Raw genomic sequence first — 23,393 nt, forward strand, 5'->3', positions numbered from 1 at the left:
TGCCGTACACACACTTTCTATGCTTTATATCTACTTTTGTGGCCTGCACTTTATCTATATTGATACGAATGAAATTTCGTTTCCTTGTCTGGGATTTCCTCTGCAGAGCTTTTTTTTCGCTGCTCACTCTTAAAGTGGCACGGCATTTGACGCGCCTTTTCAATTAAAATGCCTACATTCATTTATCACATTCGTGAACCGTTTATTTGCTATGGTCATTTACTGATTAATTTCATTACGTTTTCATTTTGGTGTTGCCTTCAGTTGACTGTTGATGGTTGCTGTTTTGCGGACTATTGGTTAAACGTATGCCAACAAAATTCAACATCACCAATCTTACAAATAACTGTAATGTGCACTCGATTTACATGCGATGCATTTCAAGGATTTGAATTTCACATCTTTTTTTTAACCACTCTTGCTGTGTGCTGTGTTACGTTGATTTTTTTAGACACATTTGAAAATTGGTATTCATTTCACATGTTACGTTATTAACACGGTTATTGCAAGATCGAATAAGAAGATGAAAACATTATTTGCAACATTCACCGGATTTCGCATTTACATCTAACAAGGGTTTCTAACCTAAAAACAGTCTTTCGTTATTTTGATTTCATATTTAATTGCAAAAACAATGAACAGAAGATGAAAAATAACGTTCAAATCGTTCAATCAAATCGTTGATCTTTGGTCAATACACGGGCGAATGCCTATTAAACAAAAATTGCCTTTTGATGTGTCTGCCCGACAGCAGGCAGCGTGTTAAAGGAGGATTCATAAAAATTTATGCAAATTGTTTTAATTTTTCATTCATTTCATTTAATTCATTAGCACATAAAATAAATTACATTTTATTTTGCAGGGGAACACCTTAGCTCATGCTGGCTAGTGTATTAATAAAAGCCTCTGCCATCAACAACGAATAAAATCCGAACAAGAATGTGCAATGAAAACCACAAAAAAATAAAAATAAAACCAACCGAAAATCGCGTGCGCAGTCGTCGACAAGCGCGCACACACAGTTCATTCGAATATAGTGGTATCATATGTTATATCATCAAACAAATATGTTTTCTTCTGAGTGTAGCAGTTTTTTTTGTGTTGTTGTTGGTTTGATTTTTTTATTTCTGCATTCTTGTACGCATTTGGTGTTGAGTGCATGCGGATGATGATCGTCCATGTATACAATGTAAACAACAGAAAATCGTCTTACAATTTTTGCATAAATGCATCGCGCTACAATGCCAAACCATGTCTTGAACGCTTTAAAGTACACGGATGATGGTTGTGTATATAAGGTATTTTGCATAGGTTTGAACTTGCATTACCGAATGGTATCGTGTTTCATATAGTAGCAATAATATACAACAACAACATCAACCATTTGAATCAGACTCTATCTATCGCGACTGACACAAAGCGTGCGGCGCACCATAACCGCGCGACCGCACATATATAAAAACTCATACATTATTCGCGCTGTTTGTTTTGGTTATATGTAGTGTTATTTTTTTTCTTCTTCTTTTTTTTCAAAATACTTTGGCGCGTTGCTCTCTTACACTGTCTACTGGGTTGGTTTCATCGGCTCACCATCGTTGAATTTATTCATTCCGTTGTCTCATTTCAACGTGATCAGTCGCAATTGCTTGATACTGTCGAACAGTTGTTTTCTACTTTACCAGTGATTTGGTTCGTGCATTTTTTTGTCTTGTATTTCTTCAATATCGTTCAGAAAATTGCAGCAGCATTTGGTGCGTGTTTAAAAAATTTTGTCGTTATATTTGTGTGTTACGCCGTCATCGTCCACAAAATAATTGAACGCAATGTGTTTACATTTCCGTTGATTTGATTGTTGAACCGTTTTTTATGCACAACAAACAAACATAAAAAAAACAAGCGTAAATAATTTAACCAATTTTTACTATATTGTTTGTGCGAAACGAAATAAATAAATTAAATACGTTTGCGAATCAAATCCGTACCAAAAAATTACAACATCACGATTGGGATTTACACAAAAAAAAAACATAGTGGAAAGAAAGAATAAAAAAACCGCCAAACACTTACCAAATTCGTAGTGTAAATAAAATACATTTAATTGGAGCACGAAAACTAAATAGAAACCAAATCGATTGGCTTTTTTGGTTAAATAATAATAAATTCAAAATTATCAATAAAATAAAAATCGGAACGTGAATGATTTGTGTGACTCTGTGTGTAAGCGCGCGCGCAGAATCGTTTTGGTCATTTTTGAAGTTCAGCGAATAACGGTGACCATTTTTCCAGCCAATTGAATTGCACCTGATTTATTTATCCTTCGATTTGTTTCGTTTCGTTTCGATATTCGAATGTAATTCATAAATTTAGACAATTTTTTTTTATCGACCGAGATACGAACACATAAAAGTCGAAAAATCCAAATAAAAAAAAATTATAGAGTCGTGATAATTAAACAAAGTAGAGAAAAAAAACACATTGATTCGTTACCCTGTGTTTCGCCGCACTTTGGGTTTAAGTATGTGTTTGGCATAATAATAATCAGTTACGTTGAAAGTGAAAAACAACAACACAAACACACAATAACATTGGAAAAACTGTGCTCGATCACCACGATACCAGCCGCAACAATAGAAATCTTCATTTTCTGCATTGTTTGGCAATAGTTCTGCGCGCGTGTGAAGCGACGAGACGTGGAGAAAACGATAGTGAGTGCATTCCAATTGATCCATTGTGTGTTGTTAAGCATGGATTTACCTAGATTTTGACTGATTTACAAACGCAACCACAGAAGAAAAAAAGATACCACAGCAGCAACCGCAGTCGAACTAACATCGTTGATCTTTACAGCGTCGAAACTTTCTTGGGTACTCATATAAAAAAAAAGAAAATTGCATTCCAGTATCTATATCGTCTACTTTTGTATGCACGAATAATCAAAATATTGTTTGTGTAATCAAGAAGTTCATTTGCGCTCTCTTCGCACCACTTTATCGTTCACATCGACGAGATAATCGACGATACGTGCAAGTGAAAACGCTCAAATTGCATTAAATATTACATCGTACGTTTTGATTGTGGGTGATGGTGAAAGACTAAGTTCGATGCAACACAAAAACAAATCCAACTAACTCTATCTAAACGGAACAATAGAAAAAACATCATCCGCACAAAACAAAAAAAAGTATTCGAGTAAAAGTGTGTTAAAATCCAAAACACATCATTCAAATAAACAAATTTACAAAAAGACCATGGTGAATAGACAATACAATGTACAAAATATAAATAAAAACAAAGCAAAATTTAATCACATCGATGCAGAGACATTGAAAAAAAGCATCACGGTTATACCGAATTCAAATGATGCCAATCAATCACAGAATGCTTTCGAACGAAATATAGCGCAACAATTTTACCACAGTCTAACCGATTCATTGGATGGAAATTTTGATAATAGCAAGCATATAGCAACGGACATTGATTCGATGGCCGACATTGTTAAAAATAACAACAGCATTACAGCAGGTGACACAGACGCCGATTCACAATCACAAAAACATTTATCAATTAATGATATTGGACGTTTTCAATATATTTTACAAATGGACCGAGAAATGGTAAGATTCACTTTCGTTTGGATACATATTTTTTTATTTTTAGTTTTGGTTTTTTGGTCTGATTCGATGGGAGAGAAGAAAACGAAGAAAGCATCGTGAAGCTTATTTTTCCATTACGTTATAATCTCTGATGCGGCTAATAAATATTATGAATAATTTTGCGGAACGATCATTTATAAGCTTATCTGATCGATATGTTGCACGTATTTTGAGCAATTTATGTGATACGATGTTGTTGTATTTTGCTTTGCATTTCTCTGTCCTTCTTGCTTGCAACGAGAAGAGCCTCCGCATTGAACTGAATGCCTTGGTAGCGACCAATAGCTTTAAAATTCGAACGAATCACGTTTCGAATCAATATGTTGTTTTAATGGCTATTAATAATGTCGGTCTTATGATCCAATCATACAGTGGCTTCAATTTGGTGATGTTCTTCACGTTGTTTCGGCACTTTTCATGAACAATCTTGGTTTTGTTTCTTTTTATAAAACATGAGCCAACTTTGCATGGATTATTATAATGTAGGTCGTTGTGAGTTGAGAATGAAAGAAGAGACTGCGTAGTTTTCTGATGGAAACTTCGATTTTTATCGATGTTCAATGTTTACTTCACCATTTCATTTTTATTGGGCTATTTAACGTCAAGTTTATGAGCTACTGTTGTTTTTTTATCACATTCCATTGCAACTCGTCTTCGATTCTTTTATTTGCTGTTTACTTTCGTTTCTCTCTCTGTGTGTGTATCTTTTTTTATTTTAATTTTCTTTTTTTTTTTAATATTCGATCCTAAAACTGCAGCAATTATTCACTTTTCCATCGATATAAATTGATTGCATCGCTTAAACGTTTTTTTATGGCCAAACATTTCCGAGAATTCAAATCATGTAAATTGCTAATTTTGCAAAATAATACAGTCCACACATAGATGAAATTCATATTTTAATGGTTTTATCATGTTTTCTCGTTTTGTATTTTTTTTTATTAAATTTTTCAAATAATCGTCCAATTCGTTCAATAAATGACATCAATAAAATGGTGTACCGTCGACGATGATTGAAGAAATATGATGATATGCCAGTGAAACGAGCTTTTACGAGAAAAACCAGTTGACTTATTAGTGATTCTTTTTGCTTGAGGCATATTCTTCTACGCATTATTATATGAAGAAACAGAAATGTGCGATGATCTTAGATGATGAGCTTAACATGACCTCTTGTTATGTTTATGGTAGATGTTGACTGGTGCCATAGAATTAATAATAATTATTATTATCAATATGATTTGTGAATAAATTGACCAATTTCAATATGACAAAATAAAATATTTTTCGATTGGCAAATAGCACACAAGCGAATTACATCATGTGATATGTGATCTAATGTGCAAAAAATATATATATATAGATTTTCGACTATGGTCAAATGAAGAAACAAAACGAATTGGGTAGTATAACAACAAACACTGAAATCAACACTTTTGGTTTAATGCGATTTTATGTGCCAAATCTTTTTATAAACAACATAATCCGTAAATTTACGAATATTCAAATAATAATCAATTTGACTAGTGAATGACACAAATTAGCGGTAGTATCAAGCAGCTTCTTTCAATGTTTCTTTTTCGGTACCATCTGGATGCAAATCGTAACAATGATAAATGAAGAAACTTAAAAAAGAACCATAATCATCATCGTTATTATGTGGATTGCATTGAACTTTTCACACCGAAAATATCATTGACCTTAAGCAGGAATTGCAACCACACTTGAAGTGTACAACAACGATAAAACCGAGGATGTATGGTCGTATACAAAGTATAACTGACAAATACGGAATATAATTAATAATGATTGTTCGTAAAATACAAATATTGCAATGGTGTTGCAGAGTCAAAGCCACCATCAAGAGGTGAATAAAAAAACACGGCGGAATCCTTTTGTTTTTTGGTAGCAAAAACGAGTTAAGCAATCTTCGATGCGGACGAACATAAATATGGAATGATAATTGAAAATGACAGTATGCATGTTTGGAATGCGTCGTTGCATATGGATATGTGAAACAAAAGAGCGGATTGATGACCGGTTTGATAACAAGTGATTCTGTTGATTTACGGTTTGTGTCGCAAAATATACATAAATTCCTTCGGGTCAATCGTGTCACTGAAAATTGTGCAACAAACAACTGACACAATGCATGTCAAATCTTTTCTCGACCGATCAAACGTTCCGACCAATCAACAACAAACCACGGAAAAAAAATCGACCGTTGGAATTTTTGAAATCCCATTAGTCACACTTATTTCATAAAACGTAACGCATACAACGAAATTGACAGCGTGCAAAATGCACCGCTCAACAATGGTGACAGTGATCTAATAATAATCGACTTAACATTGATAATTATTTTACAATATGCGGCTCTGCTTTGTCTGCTCCGTTGATCGTAAATTGTTCGCATCTCATTTGATACAAAGTCGTGAATTTATTTCTTTCTCTTTTCATTTTTTTTTTCTTTCTTTTCTGCATAAAATCAATTTGATTGTCATTCCAAACAGAATATTGAAGAGAAAGAAAGAGAAAAACACATGTTGAATAAAATCAATGGCGATTTTATAAATATTTGAGCTTTCAGATGCAAATCAAGCGTAATAAATTAATTTACAATAGCAATACCAACATAAACCTGTCCAAATAATGGCACCAAAACAATTGAAGGTAAATCGAATGAAAAACATTCCTCTGAGAATTTAGTGACTTTAACGAACAGTTAAAGACCATTAGATCATTTATGATTTATTTGTATGAAAGAATTGGGCGTCGCTTTTGTTTATATTGTGTATACAATTGTCGTTTGATAAATGCTAAGCTACCACATTTTATTATAGCAATAAATGCTGTGACAAACCTCGTTCAGATGTCGTGCGGTAAATATAATAAAAAAGTGATCTATCGATCTATCGTGACAATCATGCCCAAAACCTATTTCGTCCGAATTGATTCATAAAATGCCATGATTATGCAAAGCATTTAAGGTGTATCGAGCGTATAATTCTTTTTAATACGAAAGGTGTATCGAAGTCATTAAATTTATTATATTATTAGATTGATTTCATGTGGCATATAGCGTAGATTTATATGCGAATCGGAGGGCGTGCATAAGAAATCGAAAATTGTATCGACATTTTCGACGGCAGAATTCTTCCGTCTTAATTTAATGAACTACTACAATGTTTATTGTACCGATATCGATAGTCAAAAATGTCAAATTTAATTAAAAGTCAAATACACCGATAGAGAAGCTTGTGATGTGGACCATGGGAAAACAATCAATATATGAAGTGAGACGAAATCAATACTTTTGTACAATTCAATTCACGATTCCAGTATGGGTTTCATTCAAGTTTATTGCCAATAAATTGGTTTTAAAGACATCAAGGCCCATTTTAGTAACCAATGAACACTTTCGCTCTCATGAAACTATACTCTTGAAGTCTATTTGTTTATACAGTCACATTGTAAGAATTTGTCAACGAAATAGATCAAATCGTGAATTCAGTCTGAATATTTTATTGAATGGAATGGCTAGAGATTCAGAATGTGCGACTTTAATAGACATTTGATCTATGGCTTGAATTTTCATTTCAAATTTTATTTCCTATTGTTGCAAAAAAATGGGATTTTTCCAAAGAGATATGTGCCATTTCATTCAACCACAATACGGAACAGCTTTCACAATTTGATATAATCAATTCCCTTTAATTTCATTATAATTTCGCTCAAAGTTGAACACACAAAAAGAGAGAGAAGAAGAAGAAAGAAGACGAACATCGAGAACAATTGAAATGGAATGCATTTGATGTTCCCAAGACAACGACGACATTAAATCACACGAAACAATCCAAACGAAAGTGAAATGACAGCCGCAAATTGATCATTACAAAATAGCGAAAAACCGATTTAAAAACACGGATGAAAAAAAAAAACAAACAAATTATTTTCTCATTCAATGTAGCAACCGATCAATCGATCGATTCATTTCCTGTTCGTTAACGATGCGAATTAGAAGCCAGCAAAAAAAAAAGCAAACATGTCAAATGATTCAAATTTTTCAAATTATCGACAGCAAACAAGAAAGAAGTAACAACAACAGCAAAACCGTGAAGATGCCTCAATCTGAATTGAGTTGACCTTATGCCAATAATATCTTTGCAACTATAAATTTCGTTGCTTTTAAATCAATGGCATTTTCGAATGGAGTTCAATGCATTCCGAATCCATTTTAACGGTTCGAAAGCGGGTTCAAGAGAATGAAAAAACAAAAACAAAAAGTGAAACCGAAACACACTGAACCCGTACAAATTGCTGGGCTCATCGTCGTGCTCGTGCACGGAGCAGAAGTGCAATTGACTACTTCGCCCGTGTCCATTCGATGGAACCCATGCAGAAAGCTGCATCTTCATTTTTTTTTTATAAAAGCAAAAATTAAATGTCGACCGTTGTTTGTTACTGGCGTTCGGTCGGCTCTCTATATATATTTGGTTCCATATGCCGATTGTTTTACAAGCCAATTGGTATTTGCGTAGGAAGAAAATAGCCGGCATTACGTTTGCTTATGCACTCATTATTATTATTTTTCACTTTCATTTTTACTTGATTCGGTGGAAAAAAGAAGAAATAACAAATTATTGAATTTCCGATGAGATCATTAGCGCCAAATGCGACACACAAAAGGCACTTCAATAGAATTTTCAAATAATACAATAAAAAACAAAAGAGTCGATTTGTTGAAAATAATTTGTCAATCGATTTTACATTGTTTAGTTTTTTTTTGTTTCATCGATTCGGAATGTTATTTATTCAATTTTCTATGTCTCTTTTTTTTATTCATGTGTGTGTCGAAAGCGCTTTCATGTCCATAAAACCGTTTAGTTTCATCAATTGGATAATTAGCTACATCAACCATCACCAAACAGTCAATGGCCATACGTGGACAAATCAATTCATAATACGACAACGACGACGCTTATTAATTAATAATGAAATAATTGTGGTTTTTTTTGTCGTTCGTTTCGTTTGTTTGTGTGTTATTTCATTCCATTTCGTTTTCAATTCAATTGCGACATTCCACACGGTTTGTTTGATTTGCTACAATAATCTGTTGCGCGCCGACCTGTTTATAACTTTGAAATTTTAATCGAAATTCCAAGCATTGCATTTGGATTACATATTAGAAGGAGGAGATAAATACACATTTTATGGCACTAATTGAGATGCGGCTCTGTCTGTGACCGAGCCCAAAACATCAAACACAAAACGACAACAGAGAGAGATGAAAAATACAACAAATTCCATCGACGACGCCGACGACGATCATCATAATGATTGCGATTGCATAATTAGAGAAATATGTATTTGAATGAGCAATATTGGTTATTGTTGCCACACACAACACACACTCCTCAGTGTCATTACATTTTCATCAGACATTTTTTCGGTTTGCTGTTTTTGTTGTTTGCCGTTTCAATTTGACAGTAAAACGGTAACATTTGCATTATCATGCATGACATCCCATTTCACGTTCGGCTTTGTTTTGATTGTCGCTACTTGGAAATAAGAGGAAAAAACTAAGCAAAAAATAACCGTAAACCGAACGAGACGAACTGAAGAAAACGGTGATCCCAATTTATGGATAGGATATAAAATCAAAGCTATAAAATGCACAGCGCCAAAGCCAAATCGATTGATTCGAAAAGTGATAAAATTCAATCGCTTCATGCACGCAAAATGGAAAATAAAAAAAATGAAAAATAATTTTTTTTTTATAGCATCGAATGATGACGACGCAACCAACAAGTGTGTTTCAACGTGCTGATTCCATTCATTAGTATTCAATTAACGTGCAATGTTTGATTTTGATCAATTCGTTGATAAGATAATGATCATAATGTGGTGCGTTCGCTAAACTCGTTCCAATTCATTTGCTGTCGTACGAAATAAATTGTACAGACAGACAAAAATAAATGACCTACGAATGCAGCGAAACACAATGAAGAGAAGAAACAACGGCCCAAAACAAAGACGTGAATAACATTCAAGTTTACGGTTCATAAACAGTTGGGCCCGAAGTGTCCGATTTAAAATAAAATAAAAATGTGAACTTAATAAGAATTTAATTTGGAATTCAGTAATAAAGATTTGGAGAAATTGTTGTTTCATTAACGTTCGTGTGGAAATATACGGCCGTAAAGGTAAAATGTTAATTTTTATGTTCCATCACGGAAATTTATATCATTGAGCATTCGAGATGTATTTCACGCATTTCTTTCTCCATCTGATTCACGCTCGCACAATCGTCTCTTGCTCGATTTTCATTCGACATGATTAATTTGACCAATTCCAAGCCGCCAACCGAATCGCACGTAATGTACTTTACCTAAGTTTCCGGTAAAAATTGGTTATTCATATGCAATGCAGAAAATTAAAATTGCACATATATCGTTTAAATATATAGCGATGGGTGACATAAACTTCTCACGCAATAAATAAAGTCGGTGAAACTGAAAGACGTGCACAGCTGGAAAAGATTATGTGAATACGGCAAATTGAGCTGAAACCGTCAAACAAGAACACACAAGCAAAAAAAAAGAAGAAAGAAACAAATCCAAAGAAGAAGAAAGAAGGGAAAAAATGATTTCGCATGCGGCTGATTGCCAAGTCCAATATTGGTTGGAAAAGCATGGCATGAAAATAAAATGGAAACATTTTCGATGCCGACGATGATGAAATAATTTACCATTAGCGCAATTGAAATGGTACGTTATAAGCGCGTTCATCTTTCATTTTCGATATGATGATCCAATAAACAATAGAAGGCCCATTAAACAATGCACATCGTTCTGGTGAGATACGAAACTCACAAGTCACTGGAAACACACACATACATATATATCTAGACGAAGCAAAAAATAAACCTGATGACATTTCGCGCTTGTTGTTGCCTGGCATTTCAAATTGGATTGCCGCAATTGCTACATTATTGATGATCAACGGAATTTTAAATTCTCTTCATACCACCGTAACGGCTTTTCCATTCATGGCATTTAAAGGTTTATCGACAGATCTTTTTGTGCAGCAGCCAATGTATGTGTACGTAAGGTGAGCAATTGTTCAGATGCATTTGTTCCACGCTAATTGATAGCCAGCCAGTTGTGTATTGTGGTGGTTTAGCCTTTTTTAATTACCTCTTCAAGAATATAGAAACATTTTTCCGCTATGATAAAACCACTCACAATTGATTCCCTGTTGAATGTATTTGGTTTTTCTTTCGAAAAAGCCAATAAAACACATACTTCATAACATTCACAGCGCCACGAATACATCGCGTTTTTATATTGTTTCGCAAATCAAAAAAAAAAATCTAAACAATTTTGCATTTGAAAAGCATCAATACCATTTTGATGCAATAGAGTACATCTAATGTCTAAAACATTTAGTTCCTCTCAGTCTGGCGATTATTATACACTGATAGCAACATCAGCAGCCACAGCACCAAATGAAACAAATATAATGTAACTTATGAAATCTAGACGAAAAATAAGCAAACGAGAAAGAAAAATAAATGCTTTTCTCAAGCCGAACAAAAAAAAAAATACTTTCGATTTTTATCGGTGATGTACGTACATTGTAGGCATATCGGTGATGCGAATCGCGATTCGCGATGGTGTTTCACAAGTGGATATTAACGTGAATCGTGCAAATATATACACACCGCAGTGATGATAGGAATTTTTTTCCAGCTCGTGCAGATAAGATGTATTAACTCAACAAGCACTCTTATTTTTTTCGTTCGCTCGATGTGTATATAGCGGCTATGGTTACCTTTCCTGAGCACGATTCTTAAAAAACCAACTGATGAATTATATACAGTTTGAAATTTGTGCACAGTAAATCACACGTTCGTCACAAAGGGCAAACGGCGATGGTACCACTCTGCTGCGTCTGCTGCTGCTGCCGATGAGGATGATGATTATGATGATGCTGTTGTTATTGATAGTTTACATTTGATTTGCTCTATCATTGTTTCAAATAATGATGAATTTTTATTTTCGTAAAAAAAACCATTTGCATTGACGCGTTGCCAAAATGAAAATAGATCACGTACAAGGTTATTATCTGCACTTTAAATTATAAACTCTTATTACAAACGATTGAATGTACTCAATTGCGCTAAGATGCTCCATCATTTTCGGTCGTCGTACCTAAATGACGTATAATTTATTTCAAGCAACACAATACGAAAAAACCTACTCATCACGAATTTCTCATCATGTATTTATGGTGCGATTTTGTTTTTAGCTTTTGATATACTGAATTATTTAAATTGTCTCAAAATGTGAAATAACAACGAGTTTTCGTCATTGGAACATTTTTTGTTACATCCATGTATCGGTATGCTGGAATTTATTTAACCTATATCCAGCTGCTGCGAACGCATAACCCCTCGTTAATTCGCATTTGATTAAAATGAGATAGAATTATAAAATCCATACACTGTTATTACAATGTTGTACTTCCAAAAATGGCATTAAGAATTGCATTCATTGTTTTAGGTTCGCGCAATTTTTTTCTTCTTAAATTTTCTTGCTTGGACAAAAATGTTGATTATCAAATGTGCATATGAAAACCATGTGGCCATACTAAGTGACTCTCCGTGAACATGTAACAATGGTAGATTTTTTTGTGTGATGTCGTACAACGACTTTGATCCGATGTCAGTTCGGACAAACATGCAAACGAAAATGCACACCGAATGTGTTGCAATCTACTGTTATTATCAACAAAACAATCATGCCGAAACAAATGGAAAATATGATATTGTCCCAAGCAAAATTTCTTGACAGTCAGTGGTGGCGGTGGTGATGGTTGAGGTTTTTCCAAGACAACGGGTCAACAAGATGAAATAAATAGTATATTCTGCATACATCTGGCCATGGCTGCTCTATTATCATTTCAATTTTCACTCCATTATCACTTATAACGACTGAATGAAACGAAAAAAAAATTACAGCTAGATAATCATGAGAAAATATTCATGGAAAATAACGTATACATACACACATCATAACAATGATGACATAAAAAAGGTGTGCAGTAAACAGCAAAAAAGCACATGCCATTGCATAATAATCGAGATACGAGGAGAGAAAAAACAACAAGTACAACAACAACGACGTATGTTGAATTGAATTAAATGGCAAGTGGAGAGGAAAAAAAGTATTAATAAAGGTTCCGTAAACAATTTGCTCTTTTCGAACTTTTCATATCCGATACAGTATTCCATTGTAACAGATTCGTATGGCTTCAAGGTGCCGAGGTTTTTCCACATTGTTACGACGAATGCACAACACTGCTAAATAGAATCGCTCAATGTCTATTTGCTTGGATTTGCTTTCTTCTCCAATGGAGCGAACAAACGCCTGCCGTAATAATTGAAACAAAGTGGTTTCTAGACTTTGAAATTACCATCGAGAGATGTGGGTCGTTTGGAAAAATCTACGATCTAAATTATATGACGCTTCTTTAGAGAATTTTAACCTCCAGCTAAAATTGATTCAATTTTGACTTTGCATTTCAATCCGATGAAAATAACATCATAACGATGAGAAAGACGTTGCCAGAAATGACTGAACGAGAAAGAAAAAAGAATCATATCATGGATTTTCGATTCATTATAATAACATTATAATGAACTGCCATTAATTAAAATAATGAGTAATCGTTGCAAATTGACTTTGTATAAGAATAAATCCAATTGTGACGGTTGTGTGTGGTGTACAATTATTAGCGCGCAATGAAATGGTATGGTGCGCGCCTTGGAACACATTTATCAATTTGACTTTTATTACGGATTCTTTTGTAAAGTACTCAACATTGAATTGAAAATAGACAAAAAAACGAGAATGTTCAAAACAAAATATCGTTTTTGTGGTATTATTAAAATTGTTGTTGTTTCTGTGGTATTGTTTTCATTTTGTGAGTATATTGACACGTTCACCATTTATTTGTTTATAAAACTAAATACAAACGATTGCCTCTATCCTTCACTGCAAATTTTTTTTTTGTTGTTGTTTTGTTTCGATTTTGAAAGAGAATACCCACAATTATGCTGCGATATTAAACGGTATGGTACGAGAAAGAAAGAAGTACATTTACGGTTGCACTGCCATCAATTGAATATATATTCACGACTGTTGAAATTGTGAAGCGTGTGAATTCGATTTGGTGTGGAATGCCACATGTACATAGTGTGCCATACCTGTTGACGTCGTTGTCGCTGCTGTGTGGCCGCCATCGTTGTTTGTTATAGTTTAGAATGTTGCGATTTCAACACCGATCGATCTGATTGTTAATTCTATGTGCATAGAAAATGAAAATTGAAAATGAATTGAGTTGTTCGACGGATTCGACATGCGTATTTAGTTGAAACACAAAATTTCATTGCAACCTTCGTGCGAAGTTCCAACGAAGCGCGTCATAATGCGAAGGTAGAAAAAAAAGATTGAGGATTAATTAGTCACTCACTTGCTTGTAACATAGTTGAAGTTAATTAAAATGCGTGCGATTCAAAGAAATCATCACATTGAATCTCCTCACCACTTCTGCCATCTATATAATTAAATCGTTGGTTATGTTTTTCCAATGTGATTATTTTCAACAAAGTACGCTCGCGCCCCTTCTTCATCAACAAGATAAAGAAGAAGCAGAAAAAAAGCAACTCAACGAGCAAATGGTTGAAGCGAGAGATTCACTCGATACGTTTTGCCTCATCATTTTTTTCCCCGTAAAATGGCATTTAATCGATATTTAATTTGAATCGATTATGTAATCATTCATGTAATAATTTTTAATAGAAGATAAGAATTCAATTTATTGTTGAAAATTGCGTTATATATGTGCATGTGCTATTATTATTATTATTATGTGTCAGTTAAAGGTGTTTTGTTGTGTTCGCTTCGAGTGTTTCAGATGCGAAAAAATCAGGTCGACATCAATCCAATGAAATTGAGCTTTTAAAGCCAAGGGGAATGAATGTGCATGATATGGAGAGAGGATCACACGATTGAAATCTTCTAATCATATACGCACACCTGTTCAATTATATTTGAAAGACGCATCTGATCGATCTCCCTGGCTTCTTAACCCATTCACTATGATTAAATAATTTTTGACTTTGCACACACAAAATTATCGATCAATTAAATAGAATTTCCTTGTAACCAACACATCGTGAAGATTACAAGTAGACATTCGATTACCCGTACACAGCAAACAACTTAATTTTCTATTAACTTCATTGATTTATGAAAAATCGATAATTTTTTATATATGAAAGTTAGCGATGCCAATGATCAAACATTTATCAAGTAATTTGACATAACTTTATGTACAACCGAAAAAAAGGCTGCATAATAAAAATAATGAATATCCAACCCAAGTCTTGTATATATAAAATATATTTAATATTCATTGGCCAAACGCTCAGAGAGCCGGGCGAGATAGTCTTCAGCTAATTTCAATTTACTTTTAATTTTCGCTCAATTGCCTGCATTTTCTTCTTGTTCACTTTCCACCCAAGTGTCTCTTCGCATACATGATAATAATCAATCATTGTTTTGTTGTCGCTTTATTTGCCTGCCAGCCACAACACAGATATTAAATAACCTCTTCTTGTACGCAACTGCATACGGTACAGCATGTGAAGACATCATTGGCTCTCAGTATGTCGAAGTCTCATCTACGGACTTTCGCTCTCAGTTCGAATTAACTATTTATTGTGTGTGTGTTTTTTTTTAATTTTCAACTTCAGGCTTGTCAATTCCAATGAAATTCTGTGGCATACAATGTGCGCGTTTTTCTCCGTAGCTTTCTCGAATGTGGTTCCGAGATCGCATGTTTCAAGTGAATTCAAAATGTCTAACTTTTTTACGTAGTCTTAATGATTTTTGACCGTTGAAAGTAAAATAACGTTTCAAACGAGACAATATAGGTTTAGTAGTAGACCATTCAATGTGTCACTATTTTACGGAATGTTTGTGTTGTGAAAATTGACTGCGATAATTTCTATTACCGCATCATTGAAAATATTTCTTTCACTCCATAATCGATATTGCGGATATGTAAATGTGAAGCAATTTTCACCTAGCTAATGCGAACAAGCACGCGCACCCGACACGCACGTTATGACATTCCAAGTAACAACAAAGTAATTTTTCACATTTTTTACCTATATTTGGGCAGCATTTCACGTAGGCCCATGCAATCGTGGCACCAGATTATTAAGTAGCCGATTTTTGCCGGTGACAGAAATTTTTTTTTGTACAAATTTGGAACATTTTCGCAATAAACGTTACACGAGCTAATTTCTCTTTCTCTATCTTCGCTTCATTGAAAATATTATTATGAATATACATTATGGGAACTTCTATATCTAGAAAAAAAAAAACAACAACATGATTATGCATGCCAAAATTAAACCATAAACAGCAAAAGCGTGTATACACATGCCATATTTATAAGAAAATGTAGATTAATGATAAACACCAGACTGTCATATAAGACAATAAAATCGCTGCTTCATTGCCTGATAAACGACCAACTACTGACCATAAAGAAAATCGTTTATGGTATATCTCAATCTTTTGCTTTCAACTTCATAACACATACAGTTCCGATCAATTCAGAAACTGTCTTCTTCTTTTTTTTATTGGCTCACAGTTACCAGCCGGACATTTGATTGCGAATTGTATGAAATTGGCATCTTCTCCGTAAGTTCTTTTCAGTTCGCAAAAAGTTATGTCAGTCGGTGGGGGGTCTATTTTGGGGCGGTAAACATCATCATGCACAATGTCATATTTCAATCGCTCAATTGATGAGTTTTACCCAGAAACGGTTCAAACAAAAACATCAGTCATTGTTAATTTCAAATGGTTATGGTTGCTTTTGTTTCACATTTTCACTTTGACAACATATCTTCATGAAAAAAAGATGAGAAGAAGAAGAGGAAAAAGAAGAAGACGTTGCCTACAACAACTTGTTAATTAATTTTTGTGTGTACGTTCAAAAATGACGGCGGAACTTGAGAATAAAAAAAACAAAAAAAAAAAACAAAATATAGGAAACAGATAAATGACTTTCTTTGACAATTTCGCGGTTTGTTGGCATTAATTTGTGAAAATGTTTTTCCGTTTTTATGAAGACATAAAGAAAAATCGTATTTAAACCGACTACAATAAAAGTCAAAGCAATTGCGTGTTGCAAACGCACAACGAATTTCACTCCACGTACACTCACCCAAACGAAAGTGTGAAACCGAAAAGACATTCATAAAAACAATGTTGGTTTTTTCTCTCTCGTTCTTTTTCTACTCGTTTTAATAGCAACAAGCTTTACTGTCTTTGAACTTGATTTAATTTCATTAAAATTGACCATTTTTAAATTACATTTAATTCAAGCAATGGGAAAAATGGTACACAACACGCCGTGTACTACAATTTTTTGTCTGGTTAAAACAACTGGTAAAAGTGATAAGGTCATTTAGCCAGATCTGAGCGGTAATTTAACGGCTCGAGTCGAAATCTGCATAATAAATTTGTCGAAAAAACGTCAGTGTGAGTCGAAGAGAGAAAAAAAGGCATTACACTGTGGCACAATAAATTGATCACTTGGACATCCAATTGCTAAATAATTGATTATTAATGAAACAGTGCAAACGAAATGCGATTACGACAATGTTGGCGCTTGTTGTTATGGTTGTTTTTGTTTTGTCTTCGAAGTCGATTCGCATGTTAATTATATACACATTCCAGCGAATCAACACACACTGACTCGAGCGAATCCAATATAACTGAAACTCAGTCAATAAGCCAGTCAGTTTTCACTTCATGCATCTGTATCTTTCGGCAAGGAAATTTATTTGGCATGAAGCCGAAGACAAAAAAAAACAGCACAAGCAATCCACCAACTTTAATTGATTATCATTGTTGTTTTTGTTGTGCCTTTTGTTCGCTTTACACTTTTTTTAACATTTCATACGCATTTTCTTCTCATCGATATACCCGGTTCCCGACATAATTACATTCCGTATGTATTACAAACTTAAAAACCATACGCATATTTGCTGTTTTGTTTGTTAGTATGCCCAATAACATGGTTTATTATATTGCGAATTGTTACGCCTTTGCTTTTTATTTCTTAAGCGACAAACAATGATAATTCAATTTTTCACGCGAAAAACGAAACAAAACTGCAAAGATTCACAAGTGGAATGCAAAAGGTGAATTGAATCGCGTGCCATACATACCATTTTTATTGATAAGCAACAAGAGTTAATACATTCCGGTGGAAGATATAAAAAAAGGAGAAGCCACAATTATCGTTGTTGTTATATTTAAGTCATTGAGTAAGCATGAAAACGATATCAATCGGATTTCTGTTTTTTTTCTTCTAAAAACAACACTTCCGCCACATACCAGAAACAAAAGCAACAACAAAAACTAGAGCAGCAATGTTCACGAGTTCATCAGTTCAATTGATAATTATGTGGTTGCGTTTGCGATTGAAGTTGCCGCCAATTCTGTCGTAATCACCTGTCGACGCCACCATTTTATCACTTACAAATACCGTTTATATTATATTTATTCTGATCAAATTTTATGAAAATGAGTTTTCGATTCGTCAATTTCGTTGAAAACTCATCAGCGATGATTTTATTCACTTTGCATACAAATCGAAACTTGAATGAACTGAATCGGTGCTTTTTTGGTGATTTTTTATGTTTTCGTTATTTTTTCTGCTTCTTTATGTAATTTCATCAATTCCCTTTTTCGCTCATCTTCCATAATTATATTAATTTCATGCCATAAACTGAAGTTGAAAAAAAATTAAATGGAACTAATGAAACGACTATTTCGTGAGCAAATAAAATTAATTCGAAACTCAATTAGTGGAATAGGATCAATTTGGATCAATTGTATGCGCTATAAAATGTTCATTTTTTGAAGCAATAAAATCGAATGATGCAAAGAAGAGCTAAATTGTTTTTCTTTTGGTTTATTCATAATCGCTATCGTCAGAAAGATATACAGACAAAATTGTGGTGTCATGCATATAGCTCATCTTGTCAACGTTTCTGTTTCTTTTTTTTTCTTGGTCCAAATATTTCGATCAATTTGTGATTTCAAAACTGAATTAACTATGCACAAAATTCAGGTGATTTTGTTGTTGGGTTTAACGTCAAAATGCACGACACCAAACAAGCAGATGTCAACCAAATAATTGATTGCATATGATTAAATCTTTGGGAGGAAGTCTCCCGTTGTCTTTTTTTTCATATTTCAATTCCACCTTCTTTCTTCACTCCATCTCTCTCTCTCTCCATCTCTTTCTCTTGTACCGTTGTCAGACAAAAACAGCGCTTCGCTAATGAGTGAATGCACAATGAGAAGCTTCTTGATTGAAAGCTTATTAGCGAACCATTATTAATAATATAATCGCCAAAAATCGGTTTGATTGCCGCATCGCGATAAGCGTTTTGATCACCGTTTTTTTTAATTATTTTCTATACATACATTATCATATTTAGGGAATGCCACAGTCGAATGATGGTGTATTCCGATTGCCACCACTAATACCGAATTCATCGACACCATCTTCTAATTCAAATTCAATAAATAGTGACCATCATCGTATTGGCTACTGGAAAGCTGATTCACAAACACCAATTTCATCAAGTGGTCTACCAACAGCCGATTCGCATCGCCATCGGAGCACATGGCAGGTGAGAAATTTATTTTTCATTTGTATTGACCTCTTCTACTTACGAACTCTGTCATTAAAAATTTAAATTGAATTTTTGCTTATAATTAAATTGTCATTTAATAAATTGAAATGTCTTTTTTCTCGCAAATCAAAAACAAAAACCAAAACAAAATCGATAGTCCGTAAGACAATTATGGAAATTCGCTATTTGGCCAATGGCTCTATTACTGGTGTGTTGTATGGTTGCGGGCGTAGTTTATTTTTTGTTAGCCGGCCAGAATTTTTCATCGAATTCATCTCATGGAGATTATGCGAAGAGACACGGACACTCATACGAACCAAATGCCATAAATTTTCTGAATAATTACAATAGTATAAATCGTAATAATCGACCGGACGAAACGAGTCGTAGAAATGATCCAACACTTGAAAATATACACAATCCCAGTACGCATGCAGATTATTCAACACCAAGAGCTCCATTTACAACGGTAAAAGTACCAACAACCATTCGTCCACTAATTTCCTCATCGCCCACCAGCTTTTTCATAAGTACAACAACAACGGACGGCATTTCAACAAAAACTCCAAGTGTTAAAATCCTAACACCAATTGTACCAACTTCTGGTAAACCATCTTATGAAAATCCGATTACGGACACTTCAACCGTGAAAAATGTAAAAATTTATACAAACTCAAGCCCACGACGTAAGCAACTGCAACCCGCCCCAAAACATACCACACTTTTACTACCAACAGCTGATGATGATTTGGAAGAGAATGCCGTTGAACGATCGAAATTACTTTTTCCGTCGAAAGAAACATTCGAAAATTTCGGTTTTACTTCAGGCCATCAAAATAGCTTTGGCGTTCCAATTGAAGAAGATGAACGTGTTTTACGCATGCTTAATCATCAATTAGCCAGCCAAAATATTGAAACAAATTCAAACCAAAGCAATGACTTCTTCTTGCTCAGCATCACAACCGATGCGAATATGCATCAAACAAAAGTTTCACCAACTCTACCGAATATAAAAAAGAATTTCGCTACCACCGAACGCATACGACCTCTCAATGTCACAACTGAAGACGGTAATTTTGCAATATCTCCGAGGCATTTGTTGTGCTTTTTTTTCACACCCAGCCCCATAATTTTCTAAATGAGTCTCTTGTTGTAGGTATTTGTCAATCTACTCAATTGCCGATATGCCGTGGTATTTTACCTTATGATTTAACTAATGTGAAAATGGCTAAATCGATTACGCCTCAAGACTTGGAACATTTTCAATATTTAATTGAATCGAAATGTTCGAAACGTTCGCATCAGTTTGTCTGTTCAATTTTGGAGCCAGAGTGTCGACCAGAAAAAATGGGCTTATTGCTTCCGTGTAAACGGATTTGTAAAGGTTTGTGCGCTTTTATCGTTGTAAGGTCAATCACACAATTCCGACGCAATTATCAATTTATCGCCTTATTTACAGCTATTCAAGAGGCATGCGCTGATATTGTAGCATCATCAGAGTTGCTTACGGCCACATTCGATTGCGATATTTATCCAAATTCACACGACGAAAACGAATGCAAAGACATAACACGCGGAACAAAATGCTTGAAAAATGAATTTCAATGCAAAGATCAGACTTGTATACCTTCAAGTTGGCAGTATGTTTATTCTAGGCTTTTATCGTGTTTTTTTCCTTCCTTTTTTGTTAATAGTGAATTAATTCTTTCATAAGCGAATGTCTTTTGTTGTATTATTTTTGGTTCAAGGTGCGACAACATCAAAGACTGCCCAAATGCTGAAGACGAAGTGAATTGTTCATTTTGCGAGGAGAATGAATTCAAGTGAGTTTAAAAACAACCTCACAATCAATTGATTTTCAACTCAATTAATTTAATTTTGGGTTCTTTATTTAAATGTCAAAAATTAGATGTATCGGAAGTGATAAATGTATTCCAGAAAAATGGCATTGTGATCAATATGAAGGTAACTACATATTTTAGTGCTGTATTATTATGTCATATCTCTTAAGAGATGATGCGTGTTTCACGAATGAAATCAAAACGATTAAATAATTTGACAAAAATACTCAAATTCATGCAGATTGTCCCGATGCTTCCGATGAGCAAGATTGTGAACTTGCTGATGAAAGTCAAACAAATGAACCATCTATTGGTAATGCACGAACATTTCCCGTTTCCAATACACAAAACAGCATTGTACCCACAAGGTAAACAAAATCAAATTCCAAAAATCGATTCCGTTTTTTTTTTTTCTAAAAAAAGTATGCAAACAATTTTGTAGAGTGCCCGATTTGTTGATTTTAACCGGAGATCGATTAAAATCGCCAAAAGATAAACCTATCATTAAAACAAAATTGACACCAATCTCGTTGAATGACCCCGCTAAAAGTAAAGTGGATAAAGATAAGCGCAACGACGCTAAAAACATAACTGCCACACTTGACGACATCTTTGAAACTAATGATGATGAAGATGATATTCAAGGCGACGCTTCTGGCATTACGGTGCCGATTTCAAAAAGTCTCGGTAAAACCATAATTGTTTCTATCAAAAAATGACATCATTTACTGTTTATTCTTTCTTTTTGTAATAAATTTTATGTGGTTTTTGCGGTGATTTAGCCAATTTCAAAGACAGCAAGGAAATTATGATGACTAGCGATTCGGAAGCTGAATACAAATATTCAAGTTCTAACTATGTACAAGTAAAAGCATCGTATGTTTCACAGTGTCCAGAAGGTGAATTACGATGCGTAAACGGTCATTGTATAACAATCAGTCAGTTATGCGATAAGGTAATTCTAGCATTGCACCACACCAATTTATTGCAATTTGCTTAATGAATTCTCATTTTAGATTACTGATTGCTCTGATGGTGCCGACGAAGCTTCATGTACATACACATAACAATTTATTTCTTACATTCGTCCATTCGAAGCTTTGCTTCAATCTAAAAACCAGATTCATCAATCCTTTGCGTCAAACATATTTTAGTGAATATAACATATAAATGAATATTGCCGTGAATAAGCTACTAGACTTAAGTCTTCATATTGTCAAAAATATAACTATAATTTTTAGCATTATATTGTGAGAGAGAACATAAAAAAGAAAATGAATCTAATCAAACCGCTGTTTAGACATACAATTTTTCATTTTTTTTGGCTTTTTTTACATAAATCAAACCGATTGCAAAATTTTGTGATAAATTTTTTACACAAACCATGATATTTTCTTTTATATTCTTTTCAAACATTTATATTTTAGTCCCATTTGTATTTCCATTTTTCAAATGACCTTTTTTGATATTCCAGAAAATAAAAACTTTATATAATAAAACGTATCACTTTCAATTTAATATTAAGGGCGGCATGGTGATGAACGCAAAACTCTGGTGATTTCTTTCTTTCCATGACGGATCATACATTCCAGTTTTTTTTTATCTTTTCGGGTTCATTTACTGTTTGATGTTATTAAAAAATGTACGCTCCAAAATTGAACCTCACTTTAGCTATCGATTAAAATGACAAAGTGCGAAACATGATGTAGTAGCTGAGTAAGTACTGTTCGCAGCATCTGAAATTATTGATGAAACGTCAAGTGTGAAAAAAGACATAAAATATTTAAACGTGACTGTAAATAATTTGCCTTTCCAAATGTTTCCATGCTCAATCGAATCAGACCATACGCGTCCAAATTCATTTCAGCGATCATTATGATGAAATATTTTTGAATCTTCGGCCGCATCTCCGTCCAATTTGAATAAAACAAAAAATATATTGACTATTATCAGTTACAATAGCTCCAGCAAAGCAATACAAGTATAAATTTGCTGCACTCGTAATGATTACATTAATCACAGTCACGATGTAGAGATTTAGATTTCTGAAAGCCTGATTGAAAAAAAATCACAGAATTTCCACGATTTTTTTTAAACATTACA

General features: G+C 33.9%; 1 protein-coding gene across 1 annotated transcript; it reads left to right on the forward strand.

The window, feature by feature from the left end:
• Positions 1-1,718: 1,718 nt before the first annotated feature.
• On the forward strand, positions 1,719-22,644 carry LOC116339738. Its single transcript, XM_031765772.1, has 12 exons — positions 1,719-1,751; positions 3,319-3,614; positions 19,252-19,446; positions 19,607-20,519; positions 20,606-20,833; positions 20,909-21,089; positions 21,198-21,272; positions 21,359-21,414; positions 21,532-21,658; positions 21,733-21,977; positions 22,073-22,245; positions 22,307-22,644. The coding sequence occupies exons 2-12, from the start codon at positions 3,483-3,485 to the stop codon at positions 22,355-22,357; spliced, it is 2,376 nt and encodes a 791-aa protein (XP_031621632.1). The 5' UTR covers positions 1,719-1,751; positions 3,319-3,482; the 3' UTR covers positions 22,358-22,644.
• The last annotated feature ends 749 nt before the right edge of the window (positions 22,645-23,393 follow it).

This window comes from Contarinia nasturtii, unplaced genomic scaffold, assembly GCF_009176525.2.
Source record: "Contarinia nasturtii isolate CC-2019 unplaced genomic scaffold, AAFC_CNas_1.1 Cnas_scaffold_533, whole genome shotgun sequence".
NCBI classification, from domain to species: Eukaryota; Metazoa; Arthropoda; class Insecta; order Diptera; family Cecidomyiidae; genus Contarinia; species Contarinia nasturtii.